We start from the raw sequence: 18020 nt of genomic DNA, 5'->3' as shown, positions 1-18020 counted from the left end.
ACTAAAGCATGCAACATGCTACGAACACATCATTCCATCCTCTTCCTTTAAAAATACAGCCTCCAAACGCCTAACTTCCCAGTCCTTTCTCTCAGCTTTAATTAATGTAGCGCTCGTGAGAAGTGACAATTTCCTTGACAGTGATGAACAGCAAGCCATGTATTTATCCATCCGAGAGATGCACTGCAGACAAGAGCCAAGCACTTTTCTCATCAGTGCACCTCAGGCTCGATCTCAGAGGGCTGAGTTCATGACAAAATACACTCTGGCCCCGGCCTTTCGCTTCCAGTTGCTGGAGGGAGTATCAATTTTCATTTGCATACTTTGCAAAAATCAAGACTGGCAATTTGGTTTACACAAATCTCCCCAAAAGCTGTTAGATGGCAATATTTCACATCACTGGCTGAGCTTTTTGTCAGCCATCCACATGTCTTAAATCCGTGGTTTGACTGATTCTTTTGAGTAGCTAGGACTGTGACAAAGCTCTCGTTGGTACCAACAGACTTGTGTACAAATCGCCATTCAGTCACCAAAATCATGGCCATCAAAACCAAAGTGCTTCCAGAAGGGCTGTGCAATGACAACATTTTCTTAAATACTATCTCAGAGTTGCTTTCCCTCTTTTGCAGTGTCTAGGTCCCTACTCCTCTTCAGGAAATGCTGCTAGAGCAGATGTAAGCTTAAGAGAGCAACGCTGCCTTTCCTGGGTGAATTTACTCCACATGGTGTATCTCCTATAAACAGTCCATAATCCCCAGAAGTTCGCAACTGACAACTGATGGCTTCAAAATCAAACACCACAAGGACATGAAACAACTTTCAGAGAGGTTAGTACTTGAAGAAAAGTTTGGTAATGATAGAATCCCAGCCTGGTTTGGGTTGGAAGGGACCTCAAAGCCCATCCAGTTCCACCCCCTGCCACAGGCAGGGACACCTTCCACTAGAGCAGCTTGCTCCAAGCCCGTGTCCAACCTGGCCTTGAACACTGCCAGGGATGGGGCAGCCACAGCTTCTCTGGGCACCCTGTGCCAGCGCCTCAGCACCCTCACAGGGAAGAGCTTCTGCCTAAGAGCTCATCTCAGCCTCCCCTCTGGCAGGTTAAAGCCAGTTTAAAGTTTTCACCACCACAAAATGCCTTACAAAGAGCAAACACTGATAAAAATAAAAACATGCCTGCTCCAAGCATTTAGTATCCCTCTAAAAATAAAATAAACAGCACTTTAACAATAACTATCATAATTTAATGTGATAATAGAGTAAGAATTCTGAACTATTTACTCTGACTGCTGTGGGTATGCAGGACACAGTGGCACATGGCTGCCACAGCGCTGCCACACAGACCACCCTTTTAACCACTTCTGTGGGCTTCTGAAAACACTGTCAGAGCACCAGCCAAAACCAGACACCACCAGGGACACCCTCGGTGACCAACACCCAGATACCAGATGTCACCTGCCGGGCCAAAAGTCACAGCTTCGGTGTTTGGAAGCGCAGGGAGCGTTCACCTCTCTTCTCTGAGGAAGTGCCCTCGCCCTAGCCACCGCTCCCCTCCCGCTTCAGGCACCAGGACAGCTCCGGCTCCTACTGATCCGCCTCCTCACACCCCAGACCTGCAGCAGGAGCAGCCTTCCCTTTTAACTCCGCCCCACACCGCCGCCGCGCCTCCCGCCGGCCCGGACCCTCATGGCCGACATCTTAAGTAAGGGCAGGTGCGAGCCAGCCTGCCAGGTGCTGGTGGCGGGTGCCGCCATCTTTTATCAGGGCACAGCCGCCATCTTGAGTAGGGGCACGCTCTGCCTTCGTCGCTGACCATTAGCTGCCTGGGGAGCCATGTTTACTGAGGTCATTCTCCCCCCATCCCACACCAGTTCGCTCATCAGCCCGCGAGCAGTCCGCAGGGCCACGCTTCCCGCCCCTCCCCGCAGGAAAGCGGCCTTCCCCCGGCCGCGGGGTCCGCTCCTCCCTGCGGCGCCTCGGGGCCATGCGAGTCAGCTGACGGCAGCGGGAGTTTCCATCATGGCCGCCCGGCCGCGGCGGCTGCCGGCGGGGCCGGGGAGGCGGAGAGGCGCGGCGGAGGCGCGGATCCTGCTTGTCCTTCTGTGGTTCGCGGGTGCAGCCGTGGAGGGAGCGGCGGGCACGGAGCCGTCGCTGAAGTGCGACGAGCTGAGGCTGGGGCAATATCCTGAGCGCGGCCGGGGCTGGGGCCGTGCGGCGGGGCCTCGGTTGCTATGACGATGGGGCCGCGGAGGGGCTGGCGGTGCCTGAAGGGGGGCCGCTTGTCCAGCCGCCTCGGAGGGAAGGAACGGGGGAGGTGGAGGGTGTGAGGGGCCTCACAGGGCCGGAGTGTCCCTCGGGTGTCAGGAAGCCTCAGGTTAGGAGCCCCGAGGGGTTCTCGGCTGGAAGGAGCAGGAGAGGGCACGTCAGCAGTGGCCTGGGTTCATTTTGGGGGTGTGCAGTGTGTCCAAGGTCGGGGTGCCTCCAATTTTCAAGGAGTAAATCTCCTGGGATGAGACACCCCTCTTCCCCATCTCTCCACCTTCTCATTGTTTGCAGGACACTTGAGTGGGATGCGGTGTCTTTGCACCATGTTAAGTTCCTTGCAGTCCAGAGGAGCAGGGTGCTAGTGTTAGACCGTGACTCTCCAAAACCCTGTCAGGCCTTCCCCAGAAAACGCTTGTTGATGGTAGCTGGCCGTTATGGATCATCCAAAGTATCAGGAAAGAAAACCTTGGAAAAGTTAACTTCATCTCCTGCTTTCCTTGGCTCTGGCCATTCACACCTATTAGTTCCTGCTCAGTGTTTTTTCTAGTCCAGATTCCTGGACAAGGGGTAATGCGTTAAAACTTAAACAGGGGAGATTCAGGTTGGATATAAGGAAGAAGCTCTTCCCTGTGAGGGTGCTGAGGCGCTGGCACAGGGTGCCCAGAGAAGCTGTGGCTGCCCCATCCCTGGAAGCGTTCAAGGCCAGGTTGGACACAGATGCTTGGAGCAAGCTGCTCTAGTGGAAGGTGTCCCTGCGTGTGGCAGGGGTTGGAACTGGTGAGCTTTAAGGTCCCTTCCAACTCAAACCATTTTGGGATACTGTGTTCATTTTTAGGTGTTCTTTCAATTTTCTGTGTTACTGCAGATTTCATCTTCTCAACCAAATGCCTCAATTTTAAGTTACTGTGATACTGAAATAAGGGAAGAAGACTACTTTAGGTGCGCTACCTTGTTGCCTTCAAATACAGAGGATGTGACTGATAAATATTGTTCCTTTAGGTAGTGCTGACTGCAGCACTAATTAAATGTGGAGCTTATGCGATATATTGGTGTATTAAATTGGATTAGCAGATTTAGTGTATGGTAATGTGCTGTTCCTATTTTGGGGGATGGGTAGGAGCTAACATCAAGGTGCACCTTAAATCCCCAGGGTTTAAAGAGGGTGGAATAAATTACTGTTAAACCTGTTGTAGTGTTTGATGTGAAAAATGTTTTCCTCAATTACCTGAACATATATGTGTGACGAGCCTAAAATAGACAATAGTACCCAAGAACCAATGAATTGCACAAATCACACAGCATATGGTAAGGATTTCTAACTTATATGTTGACATTAGCTTAATTTTCCAAGGAAGTATTCAATTTATGCATTTGTGTATCTGCTAGATGAGCTTTATAAAACGTGGGATTAGTAATATCATTAGTATGAAAGCCTAAACCACTTGTGTGGATTGGATGCTTTACTAAAAAATGAATGAATACATTGTCTCTGATTGGTACATTTGTAAGTGAGGTTTCTGGTAAATCTCTTCCATTTATGCTATATCCTCTAGGCTCTGTCCTGCACTACTGTGATTAAAACAACCCATTCCTGTCATAATGATTTTGCATATAATTATTAAAAGAGTTGACACATGATGCAACAGCCTTCAAAATGTATTTCTTTAATAGAAATACTTCAAGGGAACATAGTGCCTTCCATCACCAGGAGGTTTTGGTGACATAAGGCTCTGTTTTGAGAGCACTTACATTTATTTTGATAAGTTCTGATGTACTTTGGAGTACAACAGAAAAGTGCTTAAATTGATCACTTGGTTTACCACTTCTGCGTAGCTTTTCTAGTGTTCTCAGATGCTGAAGTAAATGATCTCTGTGTTAGTTAATAGCACAACAGTTTTACTTTATGTGCATTCATGTTTAAAACACAATTTGTATGCTTGTTGTCTTTCATGTTTTGCTTTCCATAAATGCTGAATGATTTTCTTCACTGGGATGTTCAGGGATAGTGAAGGTTTTCCAAATATTTTTCAGAGACTGGATGAAAATACTATTCAAAATGGATCTTTTGTAAAGTTATTCAGGCCTTTACATCATCTTTGACGTTGTGTCCCTGATTGTAAATAGCCAGTCTTTGAGCAGAAAGTATATGATGTAGTTTGAGATGATTCTCAGCTCAGATTGTTGTCTAACCAATTACACTGTGGTTGTATTTAATACACTACACATCAGAACAGGAGATAAGCTTCAGAGTGGAGAGAGTTGCTAATAATTAGCATGTTGTTTTCTATGTCTATGTGGTGTTTTAACACATATAGGAGGTTTTAGATTGTTCCCACAGTATTTGAGCTGTTTTCTTTTTCAGTATTACCTAAGTAATAAAAAGTTAATCTTCTGGATCATGCCTGAAGCACTGCTGTTTCTGAATACCTTTCTGATATCCATCACCCAAACAAATTAGGGTTTAAGTCAAAGCATTGAAGTAGTCTTATTGAGTAACAGGTTTGGAGTCTTATTGGTGTCAGATTGACAAGATAACTGTGGCCTTTTCTGTATCAATATATGTTAACTGCTGTGGGCTTCTGAGTAGCAGAAAGCAACTGCTTTCTTTGTTTAATTTTTCTACATGAAATAACACTGGATAGTGACTAATAGTCTGACAATACATTGCAGACTTTTAGCAGATGTCACTTTCTGCTGTGATATCCACTTTGGGTCTCTTAGGACTCAAGCCTTAGCTTAAAATAATGGAATAATAGAATAAGTTGGGTTGAAAGACTCTTCAGGAGCTCGTCCACCCTCCTGCTCCAAGCAGCACTGGCACTCAATTCACACCAGGTTGCCTGGGGATTTGTGCAGTCAGATCTTGAAAACCTCCAAGGATATGATGGCACTACATCTCGGCCCCCTGTTCCAACATTTGACTTCTCATGATGCAATGTTTTCTGTATGTCAAGTTCAGCTTTCCCATTGACTCATATTGGAGCCAGAATGGAAATTAAACCAGAATTAGGGCAGCAATTAGGTTTGTATAATTTACTTAATATGTAGCAAGGAAAAAGTATATGTAATATGTATGTAAGTTTCTGTGACTTTTTGAAGTCATATGAATGACTTTAAAAAGTTATTCAGACTATGTTTCTGGACTCTGCTTTGTGTCAAGACTATTGCACAGTAGATTTTCATTTGTTCATTTCACTTGTGTCAGAAAAAAAATGCTACAATGCACAGTTACTGCTTAATTTCATATAATTTTTTGTCCTCAGTTCAGTGTCTGCCAGCACCAAATATTACTTGCAAAGATCACCTTGGTGTAGAAAAAGTCTTTACAGGACATGAAGTTGGATTTTACAAGCCTATTGCCTGTCGCAATGTGTAAGTACACTGTTACCTTTTGGTATAATTTATCTTTGTTTTCACATTGGTGTTTTTCTAAAACAGTTTGATGTGTTGACAGATGGAAAAAGAGAAGATAGAACCATACACCTATTGCCCAGTACTTAATCCTGTAATAGACACAATAAGCAATACAAGGATACAATATGCATGTTTATGAGTAAATCTGTCTCTGATTTAGACACTTTGTTTAGTTATGTTTGTGTCTTTGCTTTACCTTAGTATTTTGCCTTTGCTTTACTTAGTACTTTACCCTGGCAAAAACTTACCGTAAACGCTAAAGCTGCATTTCACACATGTTTAAAATCCACACAGCTGCTGAAAAGAGCTGTTTGGGGACACCTCTCCATCCCTTCCCCTGATGTACCATATACTGAATGAGGGAACTGATCTTGGTTTGAACTAACTTGGATCACTTCCCCAGTTTGAGTCACTTCAGGTGCTTGTGCCAGTGTGAGGATGAGGGCAACTCAAGGATAAAGAAATGGAGAAAGAAGGGCTGGACTGCACTGCTCTGTCAGTGTTGATATTGGTTTATGCCAGTTTAAAGTGTGCCTGTAGCTGCAGCTTAAGTTGTAGTATGCGTGAATATTGGGGAAGTTTTAAGTCTCAATCCAGTTCCCCCCCAAATCTCTTTCAGAGGAAGTGTTCTCTATTTTTAAACAACCTTTGTGTTTAATCAAATCCTCTGTGTCTTTTAAGAACTTGTTTCTGAAACATGAAAATGGTGGACCATGTTTTTCTGAGGCACATTGTGAGCAGTGGAGAGCTCTGGGTACCAATAAATGTTCCAACTGGCCGATGCTAATGATCAGCCAACACCTGTCAGTACCATTTGTTTCTCCTTCTTGTGGGCTTCATGCAGGAACCTTTTGCTTTTGTCCTACTGGAATCTTTGGAAATTAAACCACCAGTAATATTCGCTGGATATTCCTTATCACACCAGTGAGCAAATAACTCTAATGCAATCTTACTGCTCAATAATTTGCCTAACTCTGAAGTACAGCTCTGCCTCTTAGTTTCATAAATATTTTCCTCTATATTTAGTCTTGTCGACAGTCAAAGCTCAGCAAATTGAAGAAAACATATTATTACATCTAATCAAATTTAAATGCTAGCAAACTAGACTTCAGTCACATTTTTGTCCGGAAACAATTGCGTTTCAGTCCCATCTGTGATGGGGACTGAGAACAAGATGAGCTATACTAGTTTAATAAAATTGCTTCCTCTTTGGAGTAGACAGTAATTCTTCCATTTGGAGTTTTTTATATATATGTGTATTTTTGGTTTAATACATCTTCTAGAAACATGTTTTAAATGTAGCTTTTCATTACATTTATTAATGAAAAATTATATGTAGGCAGAAAAAGTCATCCTTCTTGGGATGTCTTCTACTTGATCATAATGATTCTTTATGGTGAAATAATCAATGGCTACCCTACCAAAAGAGCTTGGTGTGGCTTTCCCAGTCTCATGACTGCTTGTATGGCGGAAGGGGGACCCTTTGTAGGCTTCCTGAAGTCTCCAGTGAAATACAACTGGGAATGTAGGAAGAGTTACTGAAACATGCCTTTGATAAAGTCCCAAAGCCAGGTAGAAATGGCAGCAAGATGAATACTACCATCCTTCCTACATATACTTGTCTAAAAAGTTGTTTAATCACTGATCATTTATATAAGCCTTTTATAAGCCATTTGGAATGTTACTTATGATGAGAAACGTTAAGTAGGAATCTCCAGCTTAGTATTGCAACAATAGGCCTGCATTTTCTACTGCTTTTTGTAGATTTTCTAGTCTTATCTGAGTTTTGGTGGAAATTGTACCTGTCTTCTGGCACAAATAACTGCACATCGTTTAACTAGAAAATTAATTTGTGAAGGCATCTTCCCATTAGCAGGATTGTCCTAGCATGGGGAGATCAGCTTCAGCTCTCTTCCTAGCTTTTGGAAAGGACAAGTCAGCAAGCTTGCCTTAGCCAAACTGTAATTCAGGAACAGTCCAGATAACAGTTCTGGGATCCAGTTATTACAGAGCAAGACCAGGAGATGTTATGTGTTTGTATAAGTGGATGTGTTCAAGTTCAGCTGCTCCCAGTGTTAGTTCAAGGGAAAGCTTGAAAGTGCTAATGAGATTACTCCAGCAAAGTCAAGTTTGCTTTGGTTTGGTTTTAATTTGTTTTGGAGGTAGTTTTTTTCCCCCTGAACTCTAGAACTCCCCACATGGGCACTCTGGCATGTATTTTGCTTAATATGTGCAGGCCGTGACTCTGCAGACTTGAAATGTCTATTGCTTAAGTATTGCCGTTACAGGAAAGGAGTCCACAAAACAGTACTCTGTGAAATTCATGAAGTTCAGTGTGGATGGGTCCTTGAGAAGTGCTAAGAGAACCAGAAAGAGCACAGGAACCACCATGACCGACAGCACTACCTGTGTAGTATTATCAACGGATGTGGAAGATCTGGAAGAACGTTTTTAGCATGGCAGGTGGAAGAAACATATGCAGGAAAAATTAAGGCTGAGAAGCAAGAAAAAAATCAGATGAGGAAGTGAAAAGAAATTGCATCTTTTACCCAACTGTAGAAATTCACTTAGATGCCTGGGATGTGTTATTTTCCTACTCGCTGATTTAGTCTTCAGTGCATATTTTTGTCTGAAAGAGTAAGACAAAGGAAATGCAAGAGTGGATGCAGCTTTGTTACACTATTAACATACACTATTCCATTTCAGACTAGATTTCTTCTGCCCATCAGTTTGATGCTGACGGGGTTCCACACTGTTCTGCTTTTAAAAGCATCCCAATGTGTAGGCAAGTGCTTGCTTTATTGCTAGTTTTGATCAGGAGCATTTCAAATGGAACTGTGTTCCCACCTTTTGTGTAAGAGCTTGTTTTATGCTTTCATGTCCTTGGAGAGTTGTTGACACTTTTGTAGTTCATAAACAATTTCCAACATTTTCCCTCAATTTTCAAATAAAACCATTAGTGTTCTTTACAGTAGAAACAAGACAGCTCTAAAGATGATAATTTACGTTACGTTAGGTTCCAGGAATGCCCAGTACATTCTGTGTTGCTAATAAGTGCTAAGTAACAAATATTGAGGTAAGAGGCATGATTTAATCCCTTAATGTTGCCATTAAGTTTTAAAGTCAGTAAATCTAGATAATAAGCAAAAAGGTGGATCTTTATTTGGCATTGAAAGTGCTTAATAAAGGTGCTTGGACCTTTCTCAGCTCCTGTCTTTCTGAAACTATGTTTTATTCAACTGTCAACCGAGAGCTTAATTTGGACGTATTATGTAATTGCTGGGACATAGTAGTGCATGGATCAAAGCAGTGAATTATTGAATATTTTTGAAGTTCTAATTACATTTGGGTTTGCTTTTCTTTTCAGAAGCCAGCTCTTCGCCAATGCAGCAAATGGTCCAGCAAGTTCTAGTGTTGACAGCTATATGTTTCTAGCTCACTTATTAGTATAAGTCACTTAGAAGTAAAGTTACACGTGGTTAAGTGGCCAGAATGGTGCCTATTAGCATAAATCTCAAAAACTCTGTTGTGTGTATTTGTTTTGTATTTCTAACCATGGGATGCTTAACTTTACAATACCTCTGTACATCTTTGTACCATTAGCAGTCCTTTTTGATTGTGAGTTTGTGGCATTTACTACCTTTAGAGTGTAGTAAATGGATACATGACTGACCCTTTTTATTGAATCCTTCCTGCATCTTCTTCAACCAGTGGCCGTGGTTCATTTCTCCTTCAGATCTCATTCCAGTTCCTGTCTCTGCTGACATCTCACCTGTCTATTCTATTCCTCTCAATTTGGCTGAGTGTGAGACTAATGCCTACAGACAGTGTGCATACACCTCTTGGCTTTCTAGGGTTGTCTCAGTAGGGCTGAACTGTTAGGAAGTACTCTGTGAAACTGGGGATTACGTCCTGACAAGAAATCATGATTTAGTTTCAGAATAGTCTGTATTCTGCAAGAGTATAGTCAAGTTGCAACAGCTGAGGTTGCTTTATGGAGGGTGCCTACCCGGTTTGAAAGCTTAATATTATCAATTCTGTGTCTGTTCACTGAAGCTAAATAACAGTCTGTAGGGTTTTTAAAAAATGAAGCAGCAGGCAAATGACTCACTACTTTAATTCTCAGAAGTATGAATATATCTTGCAGTCATTGTCTACATTGCTTATTTCTTTTGGCAGAAATGGATACTCATACAAAGTGGCAGTGGCTCTGTCCTTATTTCTTGGATGGCTTGGAGCAGATAGATTTTATCTAGGCTATCCTGCATTAGGTGAGTTTCTTTCTTATTTTGTCTTTGAGATAGAGCTTATTGTTATGATTGAGTTGTATGTGTACGTTTATATTTTGGGTAATGAAGGCTGACAGTCATGGTTTTAATATTTACAACTAGGATCCTTACTTTATTGTCAAGTAAGATAAAATTCTGCATTATCTTCAGCCTGCTATTCTGTTGGAGTAAGTGGTGGCAAATGGGTATGTAGTTGTTCCAAAAGATAAAATCCTAATAAGCAAACTTGATTATTGGTATTCATAGTTTTGCTTTACATTTGCTTTGCATTGATGTTTACCACAGCATTTTTTGTGATGCACTGAAACAGAAGAGGTTTTGACTTGTGTGCCAGCTAATGATGCTTGATTTTACTAGGAAAATAATGGACAAATTTTACACTGTTTTGGGATATGGAATTTATTTTGGCAAATAGATACCTTCAAAGTAGCTCATAGTATTATAATAACAGTTCTGCAGAAACTGGACCTTTAATAAGACCTACCTCTGGTTAGTGTTTTTAGGACCTTATTCCCAGGGTGGTGTTGCCATTGGCTTTGAAATACAGGCAATATTTACAGGCTTTGTTTCTGAGCTGGGCAAATGGAATAAATTTAAGCCTAGGTAGCATGGAGCAATGAATTAGGAAAAGCTACATGTTACTGCCACTTCAGCTTGGAATTTTGAGTTTCTGCCCACTAAATGCAAATCCTTGTTGTTTTCGTAACATTCTCTGTCTTTCTCAGTAATCTTGTGTTTAACATCTGTGTCTTTTTTAACCTGAGATTCCCTAATTAACATTTACTTTTTCCATCTGTTTCACAAAATGATCCATTTTTGGAAGTGGTCAATAAGGTGCATCTTTTTGTTATTCCATTGCATTTGGAATAATAATTTGTAGTAATTACTTTGTAATATATCATCGTAATATAGGTTTATAAATCCTCCATTCTTCTATAGAAGTTCTTTATGGCTTATACTTGTTAACCCTACTGGAATATACTGTAGCCAGTAACCAAAGGTAAAAAACTTAAAATTAAACTCTTCCACAGTCACATTTTCAAGCTTTTGGCAAAAGCAAATAGGTAAGAGTAGAAGATCAATACACTGGATTCCTTTACAGTGGCTGATTGGGGATTTTTGAGGTCATCCATACCTTGGCAAAAAATGGTTAAGAAAGGTTAATATCATTGAAATACTTTGTGCAAGCATAATAAAGACTGTAAACCACTCTTTGGTTTATTTTTTTTTCCTTCTTTTTTTGCTTAAAGAGCACACAAATACAAGCTGTTGAATGTGAAGAAATCAGGAAAGCAACCTCTTCTTCTCCCACACACTGTGAACTAAACCATAAGTTACTACTGTGTAAGAGCACTATTTTTTCCCTCCATACTTTAGAGGAGTTTATTTTCTCAGTGTAATCTGCTTGTTGGGGAGGGAAGTGAGGAGGAAGAGAAAAAAATCAACTTTACCCTGCACTCCAGAAATACATGCCAGGTTCAGAAACAGTTCTTCTACATCCAGTATGATGGAGCAGCCAGTTCCTCAAATAAACTGGAGGTGCTCTTGGAAATGCCAACTGACGCTGAAGTTCAGGACCAGAGCTTGGAGAAGTGTCACAATTATCTTAAATGGTGACTGCACTCAGTGCAGGTAATAACAAAGTAAACCATTTTCCAGAGTTTGGCATTATTTAATAATCTCAACTGTTGTTTCCTAAGGCCAACATTTAGCTGGCTGTTTCCCTTATGTTTTGCTATGCTACTGCCAGGCTAGCTGTGTCTGGCTGCTGCAAGTCTCATGGGTCAGCCACTGGGAACAAGTTGTTTTAAACAATGAAGTACTTTGGGTTTTGCATGTTTAAGTGGCACCACTTCAGTTGCAATATGCACGTAAGTTTTTTTCTCTAATCAGCTCGAAAACCATCCTGCTACTTTACTACTCTTTCATCTTCTGGGTCGTTAGAGAGCACAGGGGAAAAATACCTGACTATTGTGTTGTTCCATGGAGAGGTTATAAACTGTCTCCCTGGCATTTATAAATCTGGCTAGTTTCATCTTGTCAACTCTGGGAGCTGTATCCAGACTGTGGGATGCTCTTCCTGCAGCGTGCATGCAGTTACTCCTCCGTATGCAGCCTCATAAACAGGGCATGGGGGAGAGGAGGTGGTATGTGGGAGAGAATTCTGCTTCTGAGAGAGAGGGAGCACAAAGGAGGAGGTGGAGGTCAGGAGACTTTAAGGTGTTTGACCAAGAGCAGGCTTAGTCTTTGGAGAAGGGCTTTTGCTAGAGGTTTTACTAGCAGGTATCATGCAACACAGCTCAACTTCTAGCTGTGGGGAAGAGGTGTTTTGGGATGCCACACTAACTGTCGTTACCAGTGTGTTCTCTTGCTTCAGAAGTGTGTTGGCCCTTGTAAGCGCAGGAAGGGTATGTTTTTCAGCAGTGAGCTGTGTTTTCCCTGTACAGCATAGCCTACAACTGATTTAAATGCAACAGATACACATTCCTCCTCATACTGCCTATGCCTGGGTAAAGAGACAAATGTCTTCACAAAGAGTATCTCATTCTCAAAATAACCTAGGTGTTTGCATAGCTCAAATGGAGTATTACTTATATATACCACTCATTGTATTATATTCATTGTATAAGACACTGCTGATGTTAAAACTAAATTTAAGACAGCCTCCTTCTTCTGAAGGCATTTTCCAGATGAAGTCTGCCTTGCATGGCAACTTCTAATGAAACATTTATCTGTTAGTTGCTATTCCCATATATTTTCTATTAATCTTTCATTTATTCATACAAAAAATAACATTTTTGAATACCAGTTAAAAAGAAATGTTTATATTCGTTTAATATGTATTCAAAATAAATTCCTATTTCAGCAAAAATACAAAAATGATACAAAGGATTGTTTGCCAAAGTAGCGTGTTCTGAAAATCAAATCAGTATGTGCTGCAGCTCATGGGATGGTAGAAAGTCTCTTTCTATTCACAAGTAAATTTTGCAGCTCAAGTTGGGATTATTTCTGCCTGTGCCTCAATTAAAGAGAAGAAAATTTCCAGTTTTATGGTTATGAACTTTTGTCTTGTTTAAGAATATTTATCTGTTAAAAAAGTGAAATTGTTGAAGTTTAATATCTTTGAAGTGTATTCAGGACATAGAAATATGAATATGTGGTTTGGTTCCTCCCCTGAGAATTGAAGATCTTTAACTTTAGGTCTGTTTCTAGATGTGTCTGTGTATGTGTGTGTGTATATATATATATATATATATATATATTTTTTTTTTTTTTGTGCAATGGGGAGAGAGTTGGAATGTGATTGCCACAGAAACCTATGAACTTCATAGTGAATGGCTTAAACCTGTTTTCCTTTTTTTAGGTTTGTTGAAGTTTTGCACTGTAGGATTTTGTGGAATAGGGAGCCTAATTGATTTCATACTTATTTCAATGCAGGTAAGTCAGGGCTTTCAAAACAAGCTACAAATCTGGTTTTATTAAAGCTTTGATTTAATTGCTAATATTTTGTTAGCATTTTGGCCTTAAGAACTTTTTTGTACTGAAAAATAAAGGCATTTATTTTAGCACTGTAGGTTGATGTTGTAGAATATGGGCATGAAATATCAATATATTTGCTGTTTGAATTAAAAATTAGATTAGGTATCAATGAATACTTGTAATGAATAGCTCAGAAGCTATAGCACCATAAATTCATCTTTGTCAGAGCCTGTGTGCTCTTTATGTGACGCAGAATGTTGGACTTTGCACGAGGTGTCCTGCTGTTCCCAAAGTCCTGAAGCTCTGTGTTTGCATGTGCTTCATTCTCATGGAGCCCATCATCTGGGGTGTCCATGCAGTGTGCAGGAGGGGAGATTGCCATTTCTTTTTCCTCATCTCCTCCAAGTACAAGTCCCATGTCACCCGAGAGCTGTCACTGTAGGATTCATGATGTTTAAATCCCCAGCTGGGGTGACATTTTGTGACATCATGAAATTGCCAAATTGTCTTATTCTGCAGCACATCCATTTAGCATGAATTGCAAATTGCCTGTGATGAACTTAAAATGCGTTTTGAATATGGGAATTGTTTATATGGGTTTAGAGATGTATACACAAAGGTGCATAGTTTTAAAATATATATCTTTTAGATCATATGCGTTCTCGAATTCCTTTCTGTGCTATCACATAGCTATCACATCTTGCCTCAGATCACTTACAGATGCAGTTGAGAGTATTTTTCTTTCATCTCTCCTTATTCATCTCTGTGGTGACCCCACATCAATTTAGCATTTACAGAACAAAAACCTCACGATCTTTTCTCCTTCCCTCCATTTCTTACCTGTGCACTATTTCAGAGATATTTGTCATCAGCCTAATTTTCCCCGGCCTACCCTCCTTTGTTCAAGAAGAGTGGTTTGGAGCCCGCTCATGTGTTAGCCCCATTTTGTGACTCAAATCCTCATTGGCTTAACTTAGCACCAGTGCCTGGCTGTGTAATTTGGTTGATTAGAAGCCATGGGGAAATATTCCTTCTGAGACAGGGCTTGCTAAAACAGTTAAACTAAAGCATAACTTCAAAATAAATCTAGTTTCTGTTTGACTAATTAAGCATGACTAATTTTATGATGGGAAAATTAGCAGTAATTGAGACATTAGCACAAAGTATATATTTCACTTCATATTGAAAAGTCTTGGTTCTTTTTCTCTTGTAGATTGTCGGACCTTCGGATGGCTCTAGTTACATTATAGATTACTATGGAGCAAGGCTTACAAGGCTCACTATTACCAATGCCACATTCAGGAAAATGCAGACCTATCCTTAACCCTGGCAATAAGTGTCACAAATAGGTGCATTTCAGTTCCACAGATGGATCCAGTCGTCCACCGAAATTGCTGATGACTTATTAATTACACTTCATCAGAACTGAATACTAAATGTACATGGAACAAAGATGATAAAATATGAAAATTCCTCAAGTGAATGAGTTTACCTCAAAGGCGCCAAGTTTCTTTGTGACTGCTCTATTTCTGTGAGCACATGGTTTGTTGCCAAGTTGTACCATTTGTGAAATGTGCAGACTTCTGCAATTTGCACTGACGTTCTTCTGTGTCTGTAAGTATAATTTAGAGTGTTATAGAGAGGTGGAGAAAGATTTGTTCAGAACAACTATGCTGATCTTTAGTCCACCGAAATTGATGAGGGTTTTAGCATGGCTGGGCCAGGATTATGCTTGGGGTCTGTTTTTGAAGCTATGTGTAGCAGTTTGTAAATGAACTTAAATATCCCAAACTGCAGAAACGGCCTTTCTATCCTCTTAGTTAAAATCCAGATGGCCCTAAATCTTGTGCTGATGGATCCTTTGAAATTCCATTAATTTAAATAATTATTTCTCTAAAGGTTAAAGACAAATTTTGGACAAGTTGCAAAATCTGGAGAGCGCTGATCAACATGAGAAATATGGAGGCATAGAAAAATAGAGCTGTAGATTATAAATCACAAAAAGGGAGTGTGGATGTTGGGGTGCCCTGAGGTTAGAATAGGGAATACTCATTCTGCTTATTTTGATTTTTTTCCCCTCCTTTGCAGCCATCTGTAGTGAAATACTTACCTTCTATTTCTGAAAAGAAAATCGTGTAAGTATTTCACAGCTACAGAATGTCAAAAAAGTGAATTCTTTGTACTAACAAAGCCCTTAAAAGGATGTTGGTTTAGATCAGTTGTGTTTCAGTGAAATGAGTTCTGTGTCCTTCAAAGTTGTTTGACCAAAGTCTTTACAACACCCAAGATTTACCTAGATATTCCTTTAAAGAAAAGTGTATGCACACAGAGACATGTTCACAGAAGCTTTGTTATTTGACCAATTTTAAACATTCCCTTCACCTTCTCATGAAAACCGGCAAGAACTGAGTGAGAAATCCACGTGATACAAACTATAGTGTAGATAGTTTTCAAAACTTTGGGGCATTCTTTTGGGTTTTTTTCAGATGAAATTTTCAAAATGGTTCTTGTGTGTCCACAAAAGGTATTTTTCAAGGGAATTGCAAAAAATGCGATTCCCGGATTGATCTTTAAAAGTGCAGTTTGTGGGTTTTAGACTCTCTTAAACCTACACTGGCTGGTGCACAGAAAGCTTTGTAAAGAACTCAAGCTTTCTTCTAAATCAGCATAACCTGACATATGTAATGAGAATAAATCACGGGGAGTGTTTTGTGCTTAACACTAATTCTTTCCTTCACACAAGGAAGATGTAGTTTTGGAATACTTGCGTTCTACTTCTGGGTTCAAAAAGACAAGAGCACTGTTACCTTCATTCACTTGCCTGATAGTTGTTTTATCTCCCTTTTGTCTCTCTTTCCCTGGATGCTCTTTGTACATTTTTGTTTCCTGAAACACTCTCAGAAACAGACAGGAAGTGGATGGAAAATAACTGTTTGAATCAAATAAAATCTCATGGCTAAGGTCATCTTGTGGCTTGTCTGCTCTTTGTGTTTTAATCCTGAAGCTGATAATATAGCTGTGAAAATAGGAAGATACAATGGACATCATAATAAAAAAAATACCCTTGGGCAACTCATCACAGAGGATTTCGTTCTGAAATGTATTTCCATGTGTACAAGTAGCAGAGAGCTTGGCTTAATGATTTCAGCAGCCCATCTTGAGCTTCATTACCCGTAAAAGAATACGGGAACTATTTTGTGTGAATCAGATGAAAATATGATTAGTTACAAGGTTCGTCAGATAGTTTGTTAATCCCAGAAACCATGTAGCCAACAGAGAGAAAGATTTGTTACTCCAAGTTAGTGTTTCTCTAGGAACAGAAGATATGTGACAACCAATGCAGGGAATAAAAGCTGTTACGGGGCCCCCTCATCCTGATGCTTTCTGGTTTGTGATACCTGTGCACGCTCTTGCCAGGAACACACTGCTTTATCATCTCTTCCCTTGGGATGGCATTCCACTTGATCCTCTATCTTGTCTTAACAACTGCTTTCGCTCTGCTTTGTCTGTAAAGCTGTTTAGAAATCAGCGCCACAGATGGCATAACCTTTTCAACTTGCATTGAGTACTGTAGAAATTATGTTCCATACATGAACACACTTATCTGCATTTCTACATACCTGTATAATTGCCTAGTTGAAGTTTAGAGAGGGTTAACTGAGTAAGCAGATAGGAACCGCGGGGCCAGTAGTGAGGTCTTTGTTTTCATCGTGCAATTATCAGATATGGCATGTTTGCCATAAGGGCTGTGAAAAGTGTGATGTGAGATGTAAAGCTGTCCCACTGTGCTAATAATAAATTGGCTACAGTAATATTTATCAAAATGTCTGTCCTATGATGATTTTCTGTGTTGCTGCCTGCTTGAGCTTAATCCTGCCAATCAAGTTCTCCACCCCAGTGTTCCCGTAGTTCCCGTTGCTCTGAGTGCACTGAATAATCTTCTCTCTGGATTGTTTTCATAAAAACAGTTGCAAAGCAATAGAAATAATTAGACAATGTTCTATATCATCCTCCAGCCTCCTTCTCAGATAAAATGATAGCTGCTGGCTCTGCAGATATTCAGGAATCCTTTCAACATTCCAACAGGACTGAGAGGTATTATTCTGTATCTGTAAAAATAAAGAACATCATAAAAAGTAAAGGGCAGAGTTTAAAACAAGAATTTGAAGTGCCTAGCCTTTGAAAACCTGTGTGAAGCTCTTCACTGAAGATGCTGCAGATCCATGCCAGGAGTTAAATCCAAATCTTCCCTAAGTGCCGGTGCAGTTCAGTCATGGCAAAAATGACTCCATAAACCTGTCTTTTTTTTTTCCTTTTTTTAGTGTCCCTTTTAGGATTGTTCTGCAGTGTGCTCAACTGTGATCTGAAAGAGCAGTAGCGGGTAGAAACACTCAGCTCCGGGCACTTTGCAGTCACACAGCGCAAAAGTGGTTGTATTTAAGCGTGCTTATTGTATTCATAAATTACTCTGTATTGTGTTTCATTGAATCATTGCCTGGTTTGGGTTGGAAGGGGCCTTAAAGATCATCTGATGTTTGGTCAACCCGTGCATCTTTCACTTGTGTTTAGAGCTTG

At 40.5% G+C, this 18020-nt stretch overlaps 1 protein-coding gene across 1 annotated transcript; it reads left to right on the top strand.

Annotated features, from left to right (window-relative positions):
- Positions 1-2016: 2016 nt before the first annotated feature.
- On the top strand, positions 2017-16406 carry TM2D1 (TM2 domain containing 1). The gene is made up of 6 exons (XM_057409373.1): positions 2017-2177; positions 3494-3567; positions 5526-5634; positions 9856-9947; positions 13330-13403; positions 14659-16406. The coding sequence occupies exons 1-6, from the start codon at positions 2017-2019 to the stop codon at positions 14767-14769; spliced, it is 621 nt and encodes a 206-aa protein (XP_057265356.1). The 3' UTR covers positions 14770-16406.
- The last annotated feature ends 1614 nt before the right edge of the window (positions 16407-18020 follow it).

The sequence above is a fragment of the Pezoporus wallicus genome, unplaced genomic scaffold (assembly GCF_028554395.1).
Source record: "Pezoporus wallicus isolate ANWC-B61680 ecotype Strahan unplaced genomic scaffold, APGP_CSIRO_Pwel_v1 contig_8108, whole genome shotgun sequence".
In the NCBI taxonomy this organism is placed as follows: Eukaryota; Metazoa; Chordata; class Aves; order Psittaciformes; family Psittacidae; genus Pezoporus; species Pezoporus wallicus.
Note: the sequence above shows the minus strand (reverse complement) of the source record. Positions and strands in the feature narration are given on the sequence as shown.